General features: G+C 43.2%; 1 protein-coding gene across 1 annotated transcript in view; it reads right to left on the reverse strand.

Moving 5' to 3' along the window:
- LOC309557354 (multidrug resistance-associated protein 1-like) overlaps positions 1–21,570 on the reverse strand; it is a 330,716-nt gene that overhangs the window by 90,711 nt on the left and 218,435 nt on the right. The window contains exons 16-19 of the mRNA XM_082260034.1: positions 21,069–21,135; positions 20,178–20,304; positions 13,552–13,728; positions 13,233–13,400 (exon numbers count right to left, since the gene is read on the reverse strand). Coding sequence (XP_082116160.1) covers positions 13,233–13,400; positions 13,552–13,728; positions 20,178–20,304; positions 21,069–21,135 — 539 coding nt within the window. The remainder of the gene's footprint in view (positions 1–13,232; positions 13,401–13,551; positions 13,729–20,177; positions 20,305–21,068; positions 21,136–21,570) is intronic.

The raw sequence follows: 21,570 nt of genomic DNA on the forward strand, positions 1-21,570 counted from the left end.
GTGTTATAGTCAAGGCAATTAAGCCTATTTGTTAATTAAGTATGAACTGCAGTCTGTAAATGAGCAATCACCCAATCAGTATTCATCTTTCATTAAATATACAGCACTGTACAAAAGTTTTAGGCAGGTGTGAAAAAAAGCGGTAAAGTAAGAATGCTTTCAAAAATATATATTTAATTGTTTATTTTTTTATCAAATTACAAAATGCAAAGTGAGCGAGCAGAAGAAAAATCTAAATCAAACCAATATTTGGTGTGACTACCCTTTAGCTTCAAACTAGCATAATTTCTTAAACTTGTACAAAGTCGGGTGTATGATTAACCAATTATAACAAGCAGGTGCTAATGATCATCAATATCATATGTAGGTTAAAACAGCCATTAATTAAAACAGAAAAAGCTTTATATGAGATTTAAAGCTGGGGAAGGAACAGACAAACTCTGCTACTAAGATGAGATTGTGGAAGACAGTTTCATGTCACAGGTCATACACCATGGCAAGACAGAAAACAGCAACAAGACACAAGGTAGTAATACTGAAATCGTATACAAAAATTGGCAGACTGAAGAACAACCTGCCAAAAAAGGACCATATATATCAGCCTCCGGGGGTTGGGTAAACCAAAATCATTAACTACTGTAAATCCAAAATTAGAAAAAAAGCTTTATTATTCACAAAGTAGGAAATGGAAAAGAATGAAAATATGAAAAATAACCACCGTAAAAAAGACAAAATTGGATTTTTGTAAGATCTTACCGTAAAATCCTTTTCTCTTAGCTCATTGACAGACGTAGTCCTCTTTGATTCACATCAATTGGGTTATGTTGCCTCCGCAGGAGTAGGACTAGGCAGAAAGAAAAACCGTTCTGGCTCCACCCTAGGGGCAGTCCCAGAGGGTATATCCTCCCTCTCTCTGCTACAGGGAATCAGTTCTGTTATAAAGCAGTAACAGAGAATTTAACCCAACCCAACTCAATGATAGAGGGGCGGGTACTACGTCTGTCAATGAGCTAAGAGAAAAGGATTTTACGGTAAGATCTTACAAAAATCCAATTTTCTCTGTCGCTCATTGACAGACGTAGTCCTCTTTGATTCACATCAATTGGGACATCCAGAAGCAGTGCCACAAATGAGGGGTGGTATTGACAGAAATCAAAATCCAATCTAGAAGGCCCAACCGGTGCCAACTAGAAGTTTTAAAGGCTCATTATAAACAAAGAATGAGACTCAAATAAAAATTCCAACGGAAAAAAAAACCCTCGAGGTAGACCACTGGTCTCCTCAAATTGCGGCCTGCAAAACCTTGCGGCCAAACGAGGCATCAGACGATGCCATTACATCAACTTTATAATGTTTTGTAAAGGTATGCACCGACGACCAGGTAGCTGCCTTGCACACCTGGACCACTGACGCCTGATGGCGAAAGGCCCATGACGCACTCAGTGCCCGAGTGGAATGCGCCTTAACAGGGAACGGGGGCTCCCGACCCTTAATAGAATAAGCCTGTACCACCGTCTGTCTGATCCATTTGGAAATAGTCGCGGCAGATGCAGGCAACCCCTTTTTGGGTCCATCCGGGACCACAAAAAGTGAATCCGTCTTGCGAAACGAGTCTGTCGTTTTCAAGTATACCCTGATCGCCCGGACCACATCCAAGGAGTGTAAAGCAAACTCCCGAGGATGACTGGGCTTAGGACACAGGGAAGGTAGTACAATTTCTTCATTCAGATGAAATTCTGAAACCACTTTTGGTAGGAAGGATGGATTCGGACGAAGAACCACCTTATCTCTATGAACCACCAGATATGGGGAACGACAAGATAATGCAGCCAGTTCTGACACCCTGCGTGCAGAAGTGATAGCCACCAAGAAGGCCACCTTCTGGGACAACGTAGGTAAAGGAATCTCCCTAATATCTTCAAAGGGAGGTTTCTGAAGAACCGACAATACTAAATTAAGATCCCAGGGTGGTAACGGCGCGCGCACTGGCGGAGCCAGATGTCGCACCCCCTGGATGAAATTCCGCACCAAGGAATGAGTAGCCAAAGGTTTCTGAAAGAAGATGGCTAATGCTGAGACCTGACCCTTGATAGTGCTCAAGGCCAGTTTCTGCTCAACCCCTTGTTGCAGAAAAGCTAATATTCGACTAACCGAATAAGAACGTGGGTGGAATCCCAGAGGTTCACACCATGCAATGTAGGACTTCCATGTGCGATGATAAATCTTTCTGGAAGTCACTTTCCTTGCTTTAACTAGAGTAGGAATAACTGAAGCTGACAATCCCTTGTCCTTCAGCACCTGGGTCTCAATAGCCAGGCCGTTAAAGCCAGCGATCGTAAAGCAGGATGGAGGATCCGTCCCTGAGACAGTAGGTCCTCCCTGAGAGGAAGTCGCCACGGGACGTCCGCCACCAGTCTGACCAAGTCGGCGTACCAAGCTCGGCGAGGCCAGTCCGGAGCTACCAGGATTACTGGAATTCCTTCCCCCTCTATCCTGCGAAGAAGTCTTGGCAGTAACCCGAGAGAAGGGAAGGCATACATTAGCTGGTATTGCCCCCATGGGGAGACCAGTGCGTCTGCGGTCTCTGCTAGAGGATCGCGGGAGCGAGCCACAAATCTCTGTACTTTTCTGTTGAATTGTGATGCCAACAGATCCACATCCGGGGTGCCCCAACGTAGGCACAACTGGTGGAAAACTTCTGGATGGAGGGACCATTCCCCCTGATCCAGAGTCTGACGGCTGAGATAATCTGCCTGCCAATTCTCCACCCCCGGAATGAACACCGCAGAGATAGCTGGAACAAACCGTTCCGCCCAGCGAAGAATGCAAGCCACTTCCTTGGCCGCCCGGACACTCTTGGTGCCCCCTTGGTGATTGACATAAGCCACAGCCGTGGCGTTGTCCGACTGGATCCGAACCGGGCTGCCCTGGAGCTGCTCGGTCCAGTGAATCAGACAAAGTCTGATAGCTCTCAGTTCCAATACATTTATCGGTAACCTGGATTCTTCCGGGGACCAAAGTCCCTGGACGGATAACTGACCGAGAATTCCTCCCCATCCGGATAGACTGGCGTCCGTGGTCACTATCGTCCAATATATTGGCAGAAATTACTTTCCCTGGCTGAGCATCGGAGACCGAAGCCACCAGACCAGAGACTCTCTGGTCTGTTTGCTCAATCGGATCCGATTGTCCAGGGATTCCGGATTCCGATTCCATTTGAGAAGAATCTCTTCCTGAAGAATTCGGGTATGGGACTGGGCAAATGGGACTGCTTCGAAGGAAGCCACCATCAACCCCAGAACCCTCATGCAAGTCCGAAGAGAAGACCAGCTGTTGGATAGTAACAACTGGACTGCTGATTGAATCTTCCGGAGTTTCCCTACCGGAAGGAAAACTCTTGTCCTGAATGTGTCTAGAATTAGACCCAGATATTCGAGCCTCCGGGTGGGAACCAGAAATTACTTTTGCTGGTTCACCAGCCACCCGAATTCCTGTAAAGAAATCATAGTAATCTCTAGGTTTTGTAGCCGGGTCTGTGGAGACTCTGCATGAAGCAGGAGATCGTCTAGGTAACCTAGAATCGATATGCCTCTTTGGCGCAGTAGTGCCAACATTGGGGCCAACACCTTCGTGAAGACCCGAGGAGCCGTGGCGAGACCGAAAGGTAACGCCGCAAACTGATAGTGGTTCTCTTCTACGGAAAAACGTAGAAACCGCTGATGTCCTGCGTAAATGGGAATGTGAAGATAGGCGTCCTTGATGTCTATGGACGCTAGGACATCCCCTGAATGCAGGGAGGCCGCTACTGTGCGAATGGATTCCATTTTGAATTTTCTTATGTTGACAAAGGAATTGAGTGCCCTTAAGTCCAGAATTGGACGCACTTTGCCCTCTTTCCTGGGTATTGTAAATAGGTTTGAATAAAACCCCTGAAAGCGTTCTGTCCAAGGAACGTGGACTACCACTCCTTGTTGTAGTAAATCCGTGACTGCTCTCCGCAGATCTTCTAAACGATCCGGGGATAGTCGGATATTGGAAGGGAAGAATCGCGCCAGTGGGAGAGATCGAAACTCGATCTTGTACCCTGACCTTATGACTTCGCAAACCCACTTGTCCGGGATTCTGGAGAGCCATGGATCCGGGAACCGGCGAAGACGTCCCCCCACCCCAGTTATGGGTGGGGGCGCACCTTCAGGCTTTAGTAGACTTATCTTCAGGTCTGGGAGGGGCGGGCTTTTGCTTGCCCGACCAACGTCCCCTGAAGCCTCCTGAAGGAGCTTTGGAGGACTTAATTTTTTCACCCGCGGGACGAAAAAAAATTTTTATGAGCGGAGAAAGAAGGCCCCCGTCTTTGACGAGGTCCTTTACCCTTAGCACTTTGCGGTAAAAAGGTGCTCTTTCCTCCCGTGAGATCCTTAATGATCTCATCTAAGTTGGCTCCAAATAAACGCTCTCCTAAAAAGGGGAGATTAGCCAATGCTTTTTTGGAACCTTGGTCGGCTAACCAACCTTTTAGCCACAGTGTACGCCTGAGAACCACTGCTGAAACTGATGCTCGCGCCAATAATGGAGTGGCGTCTAACGCCGCATCACACACAAACTGTAACCCCTGTATCATCTGTTCCAACAAATCTGATACCGCCTGAGGGACCTCTTCTAAGTCCCGGCGTAACCATTTGGTCCATTCAGTTACAGTCTGCGAAACCAGCCCAATAGCAATTATTGGTCTGAAAGCTGATCCAATCAAGGAAAACATGGTGCGAGACATAGCTTCTATCTTGCGATCCACCGGATCCTTAAAAGATGGAGCGTCTTCTAATGGAATAACCGTGGCTTTATTTAATCTAGAAATTGGTGAATCCACCACAGGTGGTTCTGTCCATTTCTTAATGAGGGCTTCCTCAAACGGATAACGCCTGTTAATGCGTTTGGAAATAGCAGAAGTGCGTTTTGGCAGACTCCATTCTTCTTTGATCGGATTGCCAAAACATTTGGGCAATGGAAAAACCTTCGCCACTTTGATGCGTTTTTTAGTCCCAAAGGGAATTTCAGTCTCAGCTACTTCCGACGGAGTACCCTGTAATCTTAAGGTTTCTTGAACAGATACAATGAGTGCTTTTACCAACGCTTCCTCTCGGGCTATGGCTGATGCCGAAACATCCTCCTCACTGTCTGAAGAGACAGTACCCGAGACACCAATCCCAGATGAGGTACCTGCAACTGCAGAAATAGGCTCAGATTCTGAATCCGAAGTTTCAGATAAAATGGGGGTAGGCGGGGGTCGCTTTCTTGCGCCCTGTCCCTGACAAGCCACTTCCACCCGGGACACAAAGGTCTCCATAATAGCTGACAATGATTCAATCGTAAGCGGGGTGCTGGAGGATCCTGCAGACACCTCGAGGGGATCAGGTGGAGATACATGAGTGGCAGGGTCCATGTTAACCCAGGACACTTTGCCAGAAAAAAACTTTTTTTTTTTTTTTATCTGTATCCCCCTAGCGCAATAGCGCCCCTCAGTGTACCTGCTTCTTGATCCCCCGGAGAGAGAGAGAGTGACCGCCAAGGCTCACCACCCGATGCAGAGAAGTTTCCTAACAACTGCAGTCAGCGTTTGTCTCTTACAGACTGGGAAGAACTGTGCTCGTTTTCCCAGGTAGAAGGAAGTGGCTCCGCCCCCTGTGTACGCCTTCCGGCGTTCCCAGCTCTCCTCGAGGTTAGCTGGGCTCTTCAAACATGGCCGCCCCCATACGGGAGACAATAGACTCCAAAAAAATGGCGGCCGGCATGACCTGCGGACGCTCGAGTACCTGGTCTACAGCAAAATGGCGGCGGATTGCCGGAATAGCGTTTTCCCAGCACATCCACCTGCATACCACGCTAATGGCGGTTTATCGACCTGCAGGAGGTCCACTACAATCAAGGTAGGATTATACCTCCTATGTCTGCTGTAATACTGCAGTCTGCTGGGTAGAGTGTTAGCTCCCAAACCAAGTCCGCTTGCCCACCGAACACATTCTGTATTACACGGGGGACTTTTAGTGTCAGAAAGACTCTGACCATGTATGGAGGGGCCCGTATTACAAAATGCCTCATAACGAGGAAAGGGAAACATTTACTCACCATACCGAACCGACAGGCACCCTCTCTTCACAATACCCTCTCCACCGGGGTGGGGGGTTGTTGACCACTCCGGACGCCTTGACTCTCTGGTTCCTGGCGTCCAAGCGAGACCTTTTAACTCGCAAGGTCAGTCCCTCCAATGGGACTCTGTCGCGGCCGACCCAGCGCGGAGCTCTGGTCTGCACGCGCTCGTAGGCTGAACCGGGGTGACCACTGGATCTCAACATCCAGCCCGTCGCCCGGCCCCGCATACTTACTTGAATGTGTCGCGGCCGACCAAGCGCAATGCAATGGTCTGCGCGCGCTCGTAGGCCGGCTGGGGTTACCACTGGATCTCAACATCCAGCCCGTCGCCCAGATCCGGCGTAATTTGCTTGAAGATCTCACAGGAAAAAAACTGGAGAAACTACCTAAAAAAATATTTTTTCTAAAAAAAATCTTGCCAGGACCAGAGATCCCAGCAAGGAACTTAGGTCCTTACTCCTGACTAGACAGAAAAAAACTGATTCACTGTAGCAGAGAGAGGGAGGATATACCCTCTGGGACTGCCCCTAGGGTGGAGCCAGAACGTTTTTTCTTTCTGCCTAGTCCTACTCCTGCGGAGGCAACATAACCCAATTGATGTGAATCAAAAAGGACTACGTCTGTCAATGAGCGACAGAGAAATTTTATTTAAGTACAAAAGGGTATGTCTAGACGTCATTTGTGCATTCATGAAAGTAGAGAGAAGACACCTCTGTACTTTACAGTGCAGTATGCCAGCGATCTATTTTTTCCACACAATTTTAAAAACACTTACAAGAAATTGGTTAAAATAGGCTCAGTTATATAGTCCTTTTCTGGCAGATTTTTCTTTAGTCTGCCATTTTTTCTATATTTTGGTTGACTGACCATATAGCCCACTTTCTGCATTTTAGTGAGTGCACAAATGACTCCGGGGTCAGGTTGGTGACCCATGTGCATGCATTCTTTGTCTTTTTTAAGTTTTTGGTTAGTCATACTGCATCAGCAAGGTCTCTCCCAGGCAAAGATTACAAAGCAGACTGGGGTTTCAGGATGTTTTGTTCAAGTTCTATTGAAGAAGCACAAAGAAACGGGCAACGTTGTGGACCGTAGATGCAGTGATAGGTAAAGAAAACCTAATGCAGCAGATGAAAGACACATCATGCCTACTTACCTTTAACATCAGAAGAAGTCCAGCAGTGCCAGTGGAACCCAGGTACACCCATCTTCTATCAGGAGACGTCTGGCCAGAAGTGGTCTTCATGAAAGGATTTGTAGCCAAAAGCCATACTTCTGACGTGGAAACAAGGCTAAGGGACTCAATTATGCACAAAAACATAGGAACTGGGGTGCAGAAAAATGGCAGTAGTTGCTCTGGACTGATGAGACAAAATTTGAAATATTTGACTATAGCAGAAGGCAGTTTGTTTGCTGAAGAGCTGGAAAGTGGTACAATAATGAGTGTTTGCATCAAAAGTGAAGCATGGTGGAGGTTCCTTGCAAGTTTAGGGCTGTATTTCTGCAAATTAAGTACCCTATTGATTCTGATCTACTGTAACCTCCAACTCCATGCTGAGATATGCAGGCAGATACTTATCCATCATGGAGGCATGCGATTGGCCCTACTTGCAGCAGGACATCGACCCCCAAACATACAGCCAATGTCATTAAGGACTATCTTTAGTGTAAAAAAAAAACAAAAACAAGGAGTCCTGGAAGTGATGGTTTGGTTCTCACAGAGCCCTGATCTCATCGAGTCTGTCTAGGATTACATTAAAGGGGAGGATTTGAGGCAGCCTACATCCACATTGGATTTGTGGTTAGTTTTCCAAGATGTTTGGAACAACCTACCTGCAGAACTCCTTCAAAAACAGGATGCAAGTGTACCTGCTGTTTTGAAGGCAAAGGATGGTCACACCAAATATTGATTTGATTTGGATTTCTCTTCAGTTCATTTACTTTGCATTTTGTAAATTGATAAAAATATAAACAATTAAAATATATATTTTTGAAAGCATTCTTACTTTACCGCATTTCTTCACACCCACCTAACATTTTTGCACAGTTTTGTATATGTTAATAAATAATGAATACTATTTGGGTGATTGCTCATTGACAGACTGCAGTTCAGCCCTTGTTCACAATGAATGCGGGTTTAAAATCGTGCGACTTCAGCTGAACTCGCACAATTTAAAATCCGCATTTCAGTGCGAGTTTCGGGGCGATTTGAATGACATCTGTGCGGGTTCATGCACAGATGTCTATTGAAATCGCCCCCAAAGTCGCCAAAAGTAGTGCAGAAACTACTTTTAGAAATCACTGCGGCGCTGCACTGATTGGGACAGTGCCGTTGCTGGCAATAAGCTGTGATTTTGCATGCGATTTAACATGCCAAATCGCATGGAAATTGGTCCGACGTGAGCGGGGACTCATACCTAATTAACAAATAGGCCTAATCGCCTTGAATATAACACACTATTCAGTAAATCCTGCTGAGACCCAGTATTCAAACAAACCATTGCACTTCTATTTCTGAAAGAATTCTTAGTTTACAGTATTTTTCAAACCTGCCTAAAACTTTTGTACATATATACAGTATCTCACAAAAGCGAGTACACCCCTCACATTTTTGTAAACATTTTATTCTATCTTTTCATGTGACAACACTGAAGAAATGACACTTTCCTACAATGTAAAGTAGTGAGTGTACAGCTTGTATAACAGTGTAAATTTGCTGTCCCCTCAAAATAACTCAACACACAGCCATTAATGTCTAAACTGCTGGCAACAAAAATGAGCGCACCCCTAAGTGAAAATGTCCAAATTGGGCCCAATTAGCCATTTTCCCTCCCCGGTGTCATGTGACTCGTTAGTGTTACAAGATCTTAGGTGTGTATGGGGAGCAGGTGTGGTAAATTTGGTAGTACATAAATGGAAAAGAAGTAGCGCATGAAATCACTGTTAGATGACTCAAAGTGTTATAAGCATGCTGTCAAAGATATTGCTTGGTAAACACTCAAAAAGTAAAAAGAAAAACAATAATGTCCTTCAAGTCCATAAAATCCAGGGGTGCGTGAAGTTGTTACTGGATCACCATCCACCACCAGGTGTCACACCGAGAGATAGAAGAAATGGCAACTCACCAGAAATCAATGCTCAGGTGTTCTCACACTTGAGCGAACTGAGCAGGAATCATAAACAGATGTAGGGAATACACGTATGGAAAACCAGGGTCCATTCACCACTGCTGCATAAAGATCCCCTTCACACACTTCCCTCAGATCAATGGTATCATAGGGAGAAAGAATGGCTCCAAATAGTGAAGTACCATCAACACAATAGCTTTATTAAAAATGTAAATGTTGCCCGGAGGACTGGACGAGTTAGGTGCCTCTTTGACCGGCGATATGGGACGTATATATGCCTACTTTATGCTTTTAACATGTGAGTGCAACATTTACTTGCTGAGTGAACTCCTGATCTAACTGAAAGTATTATTGACTAACTATAGAAGTGCGACAAAAAAAGTGCCATGGTGCGACAAAAATACATGTTGCTGGGTCAATGCACCACGTGATCTCTCTCTCCAGTTTTGCCTAATATAGCCTTTAAATGAATGAGTGATACTATTACAAGAGTCCCATATATTTTTCTGTCACCTATTGTCCACTAGTTGTGAGTTCAAAAGGATAGAGATGCTTCTGGAAAAGAACAATACTGATACTACTTCAACCACCTACTCCTGTCTATTTTCTCCCCCAAGCAGTGAGTTCTACATAATCGTTTTTTTTTTTCTATCAGTGTAGGATGACATACAGAGGCTTTCAGATTTCCCATAATGTAACAAGAAGAAAACCTTGACAGAATATTATGGAGGCTGCCATTTCTGGTCTCTCTTTCTTAAAAAGCTATCTCTTCCTGGCTTTCATTCTGATTTTATGGCTTTAAAGTGTATCAAAATCTAAAACCAAAAATGTGATATACTTCAGCTTACCAGTCTGTGGTATGGTATCTGCATTTGTTTTCTTTTGCTTTATTTTTACCCGGAAACCCTGCAAATAATACACTCTCTGTCCTTGGGTGGCTACTCCTCCACTGTATCTACAGAATTAGCCATGGTTGCCACCCTAGGCTGCTCTCCTAATATGTACTACAAACATCTGTATCTCTTCATCTCCCTTACATGGGAGGCAGGGCAGTTGGTAGTTTACAGAAAATAGCAGTTTATGGTAAGAAGTGACAAGGATATTGCATTTCTGATAATATTAACAGGTATTTTCTGTATTTGCTGAAAAGGGTAGCCACCGCATCTAAGGATTGTAAGTTGCAATATATTACTTTTTTGGGGGGTCTATTTATCCCTCAAACCTCTCTAAAGCATGGGAACAAGGAGTCCAGGAGTTCTGCCTTTACTTGGACTTTCTAAATGTCATTCTTGTTTCACATAAGTGATTCAGAATGTTTTGATGCCCAAAGAGAGCTAGGTAACTGTTTTTAGAAGGAGGTCAGCAATTGCAGCATGCCTGTTCTTCCAGAACAGGCCTTTTTAAATATTTTTACCTATTGAAGCAAATTGACACTGCAATTTAACCACTTGCCGACCGGTCACGTTGACCGTACTGCGGCAAAGTGGCTGGACTCCTCCCCCTGTAGGCGGCATTCACGCGCCGCCTGAGGAGCGCTCCCGCTGTTTTCAGTTACAGCGGGAGTCGGGCCAGGGGAGGAGCGGCAGCGATTGCCGCTGCTCTTCCCCGATCGGTGGGGAATCGAGTTTGGAGATCCGCCCGCTTGCGTAAACAGAGCGGGCGGATCTCCTAAGTGACAAGGAGTGACAGATTGCAGGGTTCAGCATAGCTGAACATGCGATCTGTCCCTGTGTCACTCAGTCACCTCCCCCCACACACGTTAGTAAGCACCAGGCATACATTAACCCCTCCCTCTCCAATAAAATTAACCCCTTCCCTGCCAGTGTCATTTTTACAGTAACTGCATATTTATAGCACTGATTACTATAGAAATGTCACTGGTACCCCCAAAAGTGTCAAAAATGTCAGTCAAGGGTCCGATCTGTCCGCCGCAATTTCTCAGTCCCGCAAAAAAAAAAAAAAAAAAAAATCGCAGATCGCCGCCATTACGAGTTAAAAAAAAAAACACCAAAAATGACAGAAATCTTTCCCTTAGTTAGTAAACGCAATAACTTTTGCGCAAACCAATCAAAATACACTTATTGTGATTTTTTTTTACCAAACATTGGTAGCATAAAACAAATTGGCCAAAAATTTTAAAAAAAATTGATTTTTACATTTTTTTGGGGGGGAATTTCATATAAAAATTTTTTAAAAATATTGTTGTTTTTTCAAAATAAACGCTTATTTTTTTGTTTATAGCGCAAAAAGTAAAAATCGCAGAGGTGATCAAATACCACCAAAAGAAAGCTGTGTGTGAGAAAAAAAGGACGTAAATTTCGTTTGGGTACAGCGTCGCACGACCGCGCAATTGTCAGTTAAATTCGCACAGTGCCGAATCACAAAAAGTGGCCTGGACATAAGACAGCAAAATCCTCAGGTGGTAAAGTGGTTAAAGCATATTTCCAGTGACATTTTTATTACATCTTACATTCTGGATAGTTGATAGTTTATTGCTGTCCATATTGAGGATAATTCCCCTGACTTCCTATGAAAAATCTCTATGATGGGGACACAGACAATAACTAAAGCACGTGTTAAGTTCAGTGAGGAAGGATTACAACGTCCAACAATGCATGTATTTTCGCTGTGCCTTCCTATCTTCCATCGCTTGTATACGCTTCACAGGGACAAGAAGAAAGAGAAACATTCTCTAATGGGTTTACAGACAGAAATTAAAACAAGCTGACAGAAAATTAACTTTATTTGCACTTTATCCTAATTTTAAAATATGTGGCCACAGTTTGGCTTTAAATGTCACTCTATTCTTTAGAGTGCTCTATTCTTTGCCTCAGCCCTCGAGACTCTACTCAGAGATGACACTTTAGTTAAACCTCAACATTTTTTTTGCAGTGTCCCCATGCCCAAACTTTCTGGACAGCTATAGCCTCCTTCATTCCATCAGTAACTACTATTAAGGTACCACTGACAGTGGATGTGTGTTTGCTGGGGCTGGTGGTCCCTCTGGCGTATCATACAGCCTGTAAAACTTTCTTGGGGCTACGATTGTTTTATGCCAAGAAAGCAATTGTGCTAAAATGGAAATCCCTGGCAATCCCTACCCTTGACTTATGGAGAAAGCTAGTAAATTCGACTACCATTATATACGGTCACGTACTTATCAAGGGGTTGTCTAAAAAAATATAATAAAGTGTGAAATATTTGGGTAGACACTCCTTCCACTAATGCAGACCCCAAATCTCCTAATAGATTTGCTTTGACTTACATCAGGATTTATGGTGAACCTTGTGTCTTTACCGATATTACCTTACAATCTTAAATGGGTTAAATCACGGAGAATGCCTCTCCTATGCGATCTTTTGTCAGTTTGCCCTGGGTGTCTTTGTGCCCTAGCATATTGTAAGTGTGCTTATTTGGTAAATGAGTGAACTTTTGTTTAGTTAGAAGTTTTAGTAATACAATTTGTCAGGTTTTGGTTGTGCCTTACCTATGTAGAGTACCGAGCCTTGGAATGCCCAATAGGCTCCATTTTATATTCTAATCTTCTAAACTGAATAAAAAAATTTTCAAAAATAAAATTGTCACACTCTCTGAGGTCAGGTAGAAATGTAAGATTACCTTAACAGTGCATTGGTTGTTTTAGTTATATTCAACTCTATTTTTGCTTGTTTCTATACATATAAAACAGAAAATATGTTCTTAGAGATCGATGATCTTTATAACTAAACTGAGCTTATAAGAACCTCATCTAAAGCCATTTGTCTGTGCGAAACTTTACAAAAACAAAAAACCTAAGTTTGATAAATGTGAGTTATACAGTTGTGTAATACATTCCATACTTTATGTTTGTTTCTGTTTCATAGCAGTGTATTGGTATTCTGGCTGTTAGGAATTTAACATTTTTAACGTTTGTTATATTATCAGTGTTAAAGAAATGTACATAGTGCTTATCGACTAACTCACCTTTCCTTTGAGTAAGCCATTGGGTCCAATGACCTGTTCAAACAAATGCTGCCCAACATGTGCGTCCACTGCAGAAAGAGGATCGTCTAATAGGTAAACATCACAGTTCCTGTACACAGCCCGAGCGATGCTTATTCGCTGCTTCTGTCCACCTGACAAGTTTATACCCTAAAAAAAAAAAAAAAAATGACTTTTATTTGCTGTTACATTCTTTCTCTGTATTGATGCAGTAGTCAGAATCGAGATGGAAAATAAATAACAAATTATAAAGAATGTATGCCAAAAATTACAAAATTACAACATTTACAGCAGTACTTACTTTTTCCCCTATTTCAGTGTTCTCACCACCTGAAAGAATTTGTAGATCAGGCAGCAATGCACAACCCTGAATGACACTATCATACCAGTCTTTGTCAAATTGCCTTCCAAAGAGGACATTTTCTTTAAAGGTTGCATTTGGAATCCAAGTCTGTTGAGGTATATATGCAATAGAGCCCTATAAACAAGACCAGAAAATGCAGGAAAATAAACATCAGTACGAACACTATGCAGAATAAAACATATGAAATATACATTTTTAAAAAAATCAACTAAAAGGTATGCCTCTCATTTACCAGGTGCTGGAAACTCCTGAGTAGAGTCAAAGCTTGCAAACGGCATACTACTTTCATGGTCACTGGCTTACCCTATCTATGCTTTGCTACTAGTCAGTCCTTCACTGTGATGGGAGCCTCACCTAAGCAGCAATGAGACATAGGCGGTGACAGGCCAGCACCAGCAACCATAGAAGTTAGCTGGTTTGCACATTAGAATGCTCTATTTGCAGATATACTTAGTGACTCATCCCGTTAGACAAATTGAGTGCCCAGGCAAGTAGAATCTGCTGTATGGTCCCTTAAGCTAAAACATGGTAAATTGGCAATCGTTTGTCATGTATTATAAGTTAAACATTGAACACCATCTTCTGTCTGCTTACCTCGATCCAAAATAACCTATCATCCCTTGCTCCAGATGTATATTTATCTGTATGACCAGGCGGTGACTTGCTGCAACATTTTCATCCCGCCATAACATCTTTTTTGAACTGGCCACACCTGTGCCGTCAGTCCCCTTAAATATCTCTAACTTCTCCAACCTCATGATTTAAATTGTGTTTAACTAATCTTTCCCTTCATGTGCGCCTTGAATCAATCAATAAAGATGACCATAAAATAAATGTATTATCTTCATTCTTGGACACTAGAGCTGAACGATTCTGGATGAAATGAGAATCATAATTTTTTTGCTTAGAATAAAGATCACAGTTCTTGCACAATTCTTGGCGTAACATCATCTTTCACATTACACAAAAAAATTGGGCTAACTTTACGGTTTAGTTTTTTTTTTAATTCACTGAAGTGTATTTTTTCCCCAAAAAATTGCTTTTGAAAGAATTGCTGCGCAAATAGAGTGTGACATAAAATATTGCAACGACTATTTATTCTCTAGGGGCTAAAAAAAAAAAAAATATATATATATATATATATATATATATGCGCACACACACATATATATATATATATATATATATATATATATATATATATAATTGTTTGGGGGTCCTAAGTAATTTTCTAGCAAAAAAATACTGATTTTAACTTGTAAGCAACACGTGTCAGAAAAAGGCCTGGTCTTTAACCAGTTTCAGACCACCCACCACATATATACTGAGGCAAAACACATGCACGTGATTTTGTGCATGATATGTCGAGGGCACGCACGCGCCGCTGGAGCGGCACAGCGGGAGCCAATATAGACAAGGCAGACCACTGTTCTGTCTGGGAGGAAAAGAATGATCTTGTGTTTCAACTAAGCTGAAACACAGCTCTCTCTTTTCCTCTAGTGCATCCACTTCCCCCACAGTTAGAAAGCACTCCCTAGGAGCACACTTAAACCCTTCCCTGCCAGTGTAATTTATACAGTGACAGTGCATTGTTTTAGCACTGATCACTGTATTGGTGTCACTGGTCCCTAAAAAGTGTGTCACTTCCGTGTCAGATTTGTACGCCGCAATGTTGCAGTCCCGCTAAAAATCGCTGATCGCTGCCATTCCTAGTAAAAACAATTAAAAAAATTAAAAAGTCCATAAATGTATCCCATAGTTTGTAGATGCTATAACTTTTGCGCAAACCAACCAATATACACCTATTAGGATTTTTTTACCAAAAATATTGTAGCAGAATACATATTGGCCTAAATTGATGATTTTTTTTTGTATATGGTGTGGTTTTTTTTTAGCAGAAAGTAAAAAAGATTGTTTTTTTTTTTTCAAAATTATGGTAAATTTTTTTTGTTTATAGCGCAAAAAATAAAAAAAGCAGAGGTGAACAAATACCACCAAAGGAAAGCTCTATTTGTGGGAAAAAAAAGACATACATTTTTTTGGGTACAGCATTGCATGACCCCGCAATTGTGAGTTAAAGCAACACAGTGCCGTATTGCAAAAAATGGCCTGGTCATTAGGAGGTAAAAACTTCCAGAGCTGAACTGGTAAAGTGGTTAAAATGTGCTCATTTGGAGCCTAAGTTCATCTCTTGGATCTAAAAAAACCAAAATGTTTCTTTTTATCTAAGTACTGAGCAATGTTGTGATAAACTTTGGCAGCTGCTTTTTTTTTTTTGACAGCTCTGAGCAGAGCACAGCTATGCACCGGTTACATGAATCGTGGCAAAAAATACACGCAAAAGAAAAAACTAGCAGGCTCACTGATCAACAGTGTAGTACAGCCCTCCAGCTAGCTATTGGTGATATTTTGACAAGTCAAAGGGTGCTGCTGCTCTCTATGGATCCTCTGGGTTGAAGAAACACATCTAGACAAAAACACAAAAGAAGAGAGTGCAGAGCTGTCCCAGTGTAACTTGGCTTTAATATGGTAAAGTTAAAAACACTACAATGGTCAAACCCACATTGTTTGAAGATAAGCATAAGGATTCCACTGTGACCACACTCCTAAAACCACCTCAAGAGCCCCACAGGGAAAGGGGGAGCTGCAGAGGTTCAACCTAGCTGCCCGTACCCTGGCAGCACATCTGAGGCTATCCACCACCACGTTCAACGTGCAGATCCTAATGTGCATGCACCTGGTCATGCCAGCGCTGTGCTCGAGGACACATGAACCCACACAAGCAGGATACAAATGCGTTTCGGAGGAGTGGAGCAGTGACCTGAGGAAGGAGGCCACTCCACCGCAACGCGTTGTCATGACCCCTGTGTGACGTCCACACTCTCTTCCCCCTGTATCCTGCTCGTGTGGGTTTGTGTGTCCAGGAGGGGAAAGCATTAGGATCGTGCGTGTAGGTGGAAAGCTTCCAGGATCCGAGCAGCTACGTTGAATGTCCACAGCTCCCTCCCCACTGTCGGGATCTTGAGGTGGTTTTAGGAGTGCAGCCACAGTTGAATCAGGGGCGGACTGGGCCGGGAGGCAAGGAGGCAATTGCCCTCCAGGCCGCTCTGATGCTTCCTAAAAAGGCCACTCGCTCCGCACCGCTTCCACCCCTGCAGACAGGCAGGACACCCGCCGGCCGCCGCTACATTGTGTTATACTTGCGGTCGGAGCTTCACTGCTCTGCTGCAGCTCTGCAAGTATACTATAATACTATGTAGCGGCGGCCGACGGGTGTCATGCCTGTCTGCAGGGTGGAATCGGTGCGGAGCGAGTGGCCTTTTTGACTGGTGAGTCCAGTCACTTCCCTGTCAGGCGGAGTGATCTCCACCCGACAGATGCTTTCTAGTCCCGGCAGAGTTTGATATCATCAAGAGGCCAGGAGGCGGGAAGAAAGGACGGAGGAGAGTGCTTCTGCTGAGAACTGCGAGGAAGCTATGTAGATGACCTTAGGTCAACATTCCATTCCTAAAAGGCAAGGTGAGAGATCGCACCACATTTCAGGTCTTCCCTCTCAAGCCTGCCCTAGTATCTGAAGTCCACGTGGTCCTCTCTCAGCATAGCAGCAATCCCTCTGCAGCCTAGATCCCCTCATGGCACAGCTGCAGCCTCACATCTCTCCACCCCATTGCACTGCTATCCCTGCCTCTCCCTCAGGTTCTCTCCCTATACTCACGAGGATAGTGAAGCCTTGTGCAAGTGAGTTTCAGAGGCTGATAATACACCTTGTGTGAACTGGCTGAAGTGTTTAACTCATTGAGGGGAGGGGTTAATTTACAATGCTGTTTGTAAAATGCAGCATGGAGGGGGTTAATGTACTGCCATTGATGCATTAGTGAGCAGTGGCAGTTAATTAACCCCTTTGTGCTGCATTAGTGACAGTGGCACAAGTGTCAGTGTTAATTAACCCCTGTATTGTGCAGCATGAAATGGTTAATAAACACTGACACTGGTACAACTAATGCAGCACAAAGGGGTTAATGACTGCCACTAGTCACTATGCATCAGTGTCCAGTGGTGTATTTTATTTTTGTGCTACCCTAGGCAAGATTTAAATCGGCACCCCCCATCTAAATGTATACCACCCCAGCCACAGTATACTGTTCACAATGAATGGCTGCGGCTTCCTTATCAGACCCTGGGACATGAGGGCAGAGGATGGGGGTCAATGGGACATAGGACGGGGTCAGCAGGGCAGAGAATCTGGCGGCAATGGTAAGCACTGATCAGGAGCAATGAGTAAGCTGGATTGATATGCAGCACTAGTAGGTGGCACTGATGGACACTGATAGGTGGCACTGATCAAGCTGCACTGATGAGGCTGAGCTTGAATGCACTGGTGAGGCTGCATTGATGGGCAATGATCAGGCTGCATTGATGAGGTTGCACTGATGGACACTGGTGGTGCTGCGTTGATGGGGACTGATGAGGCTGCATTGATGGAAACTGATGAGGCTGCACTGGTGGACACTGATGAGGCTGCACTGGTGGACACTGATGAGGCTGAAAAAGTGAAAAAATGTGGCGCTCAACAGCTTGATAAAACACAAAATAAATTATTCCAATGTGCAAACATTCGTGCAAAAAAACAGTCTCTAGTGTCCAAAAAAAAAAAGGGTTAAGCAAACAGCCAATAATGGAAACACAGACTTGATAGGAGTGAATCTCAAAAAAGCCTCCACCTCCACACGATCACCCAGTGAAATGTATAGGTACCGCTTACCAGAACCACTGGACTCCTTAGTTATAGGTGGTCAAACATGCTTATTGATCCACATCAGATCCGACCTTGCACATCCCCCTCTCACACAGGCGAGATAGGAGACGCCGCTCCACGCCTGCGTTCCTTAGACCCTTAGATTGGGAACGTGAGACCGTAAACTTCCGGGTCTAAGGAACGCAGGCGTCGAGCGGCGTCTCCTATCCCCAGCAAACTGAAACTGATCTTAAGGCTTTTCATTGTTCGGATTGTAGTAAGTGCATTTCATATCAATAAATGATCCTTTGATGAGTAATACTGCACCATGAGAGCCTGTTTGTCATTTCTCTCCATCTATGACTCGGTTCTTTAATACTCCATCGATTTGGCTACACACTGTCACCTGTGTGAGAGGGGGATGTGCAAGGTCAGATCTGATGTGGATCAATAAGCATGTTTGACCCCCTATAACTAAGGGGTCCAGTGGTTCTGGTAAGCGGTACCTATACATTTCACTGGGTGATCGTGTGGAGGTGGAGGCTTTTTTGAGATTCACTCCTATCAAGTCTGTGTTTCCATCATTGGCTGTTTGCTTTACCCATTTTTTTTTTTTGGACACTAGAGACTGTTTTTTTGCACGAATGTTTTCACATTAGAATAATTTATTTTGTGTTTTATCAAACTGTTGAGCGCCACATTTTTTCACTTTTTCATTTGTCACGTTATTCACGTTGATTTTACAGCTCGCAGAGTGGAAGCAATTTCACCCTAAACACATTTATGGATATGAGTAGTGTTTATTTATTTATACATCACATTCATTTTGCGCAGTTTTTGTTGGGTTCACCAATAATCTTCTTTCACTGATGAGGCTGAGCTGATGGACACTGATCAGGTTGCATTGATGGGCACTGGTGAGGCTGCATTGATGGGCACTGATCAGGCTGCATTGATGGGAACTGATAAGGCTGCACTGGTGAGGCTGCATTTATGGGCACTGGAGAGGCTGCATTGATGGACACTGGTGAGGTTGCATTGATGGGCACTGGTGAGGCTGAATTGATGGGCACTGATCAGGCTGCATTGATGGGCACTGGTCAGGTTGCATTGATGGGCAATGATCAGGATGCCTTGATGGGCACAGGTGAGGCTGCATTAATGGGCACTGATGAGGCTGGACTGATGGGCACTGGTGAGGCTGCATTAATGGGCACTGATGAGGCTGGACTGATGGGCACTGGTGAGGCTGCATTAATGGGCACTGATGAGGCTGGACTGATGGGCACTGGTGAGGCTGCATTAATGGGCACTGATGAGGCTGGACTGATGGGCACTGGTGAGGCTGCATTGATGCATTATTTTTGTTAAACCTCCTTTGTTGCTATTAACATTAAATTATGTTACCACATTGTATCATATTTGTCTTGCTTTATAACATCAATTATAAACCAGGTGGGCATAGATGGTGAGCTCGGTGGTTCAAAGGGCCACTTGACTGGACTTGCCCCCCAGGCCCAAGGCTGCCAGTCCTCCCCTGAGTTGAATCCTAATGCTGTATCTATCTGCAAACAATGTTTGACTATTGTAGTGTTTTTAACTTTACCATATTAAAGCTGAGTTACACTAGGGTGGCTTTGAGCTCTCTTTTGTGTTTTTGTTAACATGAATCGTGGAAATGCTGGATTAAAATCGTGAGGGGGGTTGAATCGAGATCGCAATTTTTTTAACGAATAATCATGCAGCTCTACTTCACACCAATCCTAATATTCTGGTTTCATTATATTTTAATGAAATCTGAAATTAGAACAGCCAGGTTTATACATACCTTTAGGGCAATGGTACCATCCACTTTCTCCATTTCACCAAGTAATGCAGAGAGAAGTGAAGTCTTTCCACAGCCAACCTGACCAACAATAGCAACCAATGAACCTTTCTGAACAGATAAATTAATGCTGAAACAGAATAAAATATTGCATTATGATTTTTATATGAAGAAAGGGAACACCGATTTTTGAAGGACCACAATTGTGAACAATATTGTGCTCTGGTAACTCTATGCAGGTAATACATTTGATAATATTATTATGAATATTTAGATCAGTCTACACAAGTGATATTTTAGTAAAAGGTGGGACCTAGTGAGCTGTGTCAGCACTTCATTTCTTATATGTCTTAGATTCCCCCCAGCAACTAATTCTTCCTGGCTCCTGTAACCTAGGAGTTTGTGTGTTACTGCCCACTGTTGCAAATGCAGCACATTCTGCTGTTTTCTCCATATGTTTATTTGGATTTTTCCCTAAATACACACAGATCAAGCTTTCCAGCAAAAGTGACAGTGGCAAGAGTTGAGAAAAACCATAACAATCTCAGTGGTGCTAACAATAGTAACCATTTGTTCACAGAGGCAAAAGGAAATGCTCGAGTCCTGGTAAATATGTTGTTTTGTACTAAAAAAATAAACATTAAAAAAAAAAATTATTTTCTCTTTGTCGTCAGCATACATTCTGCTCACTTTTAAATTATTGGAAGTAAAAGAAAAGGTAGGACCTCATCTGTGAATTACTAATACTTCACTATTTAATCACAGCTCTCCATAATGCAGGAGGCTAATTACAGGTCAAGTATAATCTGTGTTTTTTTTTACACCAAATATCACTGCAAAACTCTACATTGTATAGTTCTTTCATTTGCAATGCAAACTGTATTACAATCTTACTTTCTAAGGCATGGCTCATCTGTTGCAGACCATGTAAATGTACCATCTTGTACCACAATGTCATTCTCTGAAAAACAAAAGCACACCTGCTAAAATAATTTTAAAAGTGAGTTAGTTACATGCAAAACACCAATACCATATCCGTTTTTACAGTTTTTAGCTTTAGAATTACAGATCCACCAGCTCAAGGATGATTTATAGGTAAAAGGATATGCGTATAATTGCTATTCCCATGATTCTGCTCTGCAGGTACTTGCATACGGTACAGATGTTTGAACATTCCTGGCCAAATTTTTTTGCAATTATTTATGTGTATTAAGTAAAATAAATTCTAGCTCTCAGAATGGAATTTTTAACCTCTTCAAATTAACATTCTGACAGTTTAGATTCCTGTTTTTTTTTTTGTCATCTTTACGCAGGACATCTTTTTACGTCTATGTGTACAGGCACTTTGAAAACAAAGGGCTGCATTTAAATCAGTAAAGAAAAAAGAAATGCCTGT

Source organism: Pelophylax lessonae (genome assembly GCF_965119305.1).
Source record: "Pelophylax lessonae genome assembly, chromosome: 6".
NCBI lineage: Eukaryota > Metazoa > Chordata > Amphibia > Anura > Ranidae > Pelophylax > Pelophylax lessonae.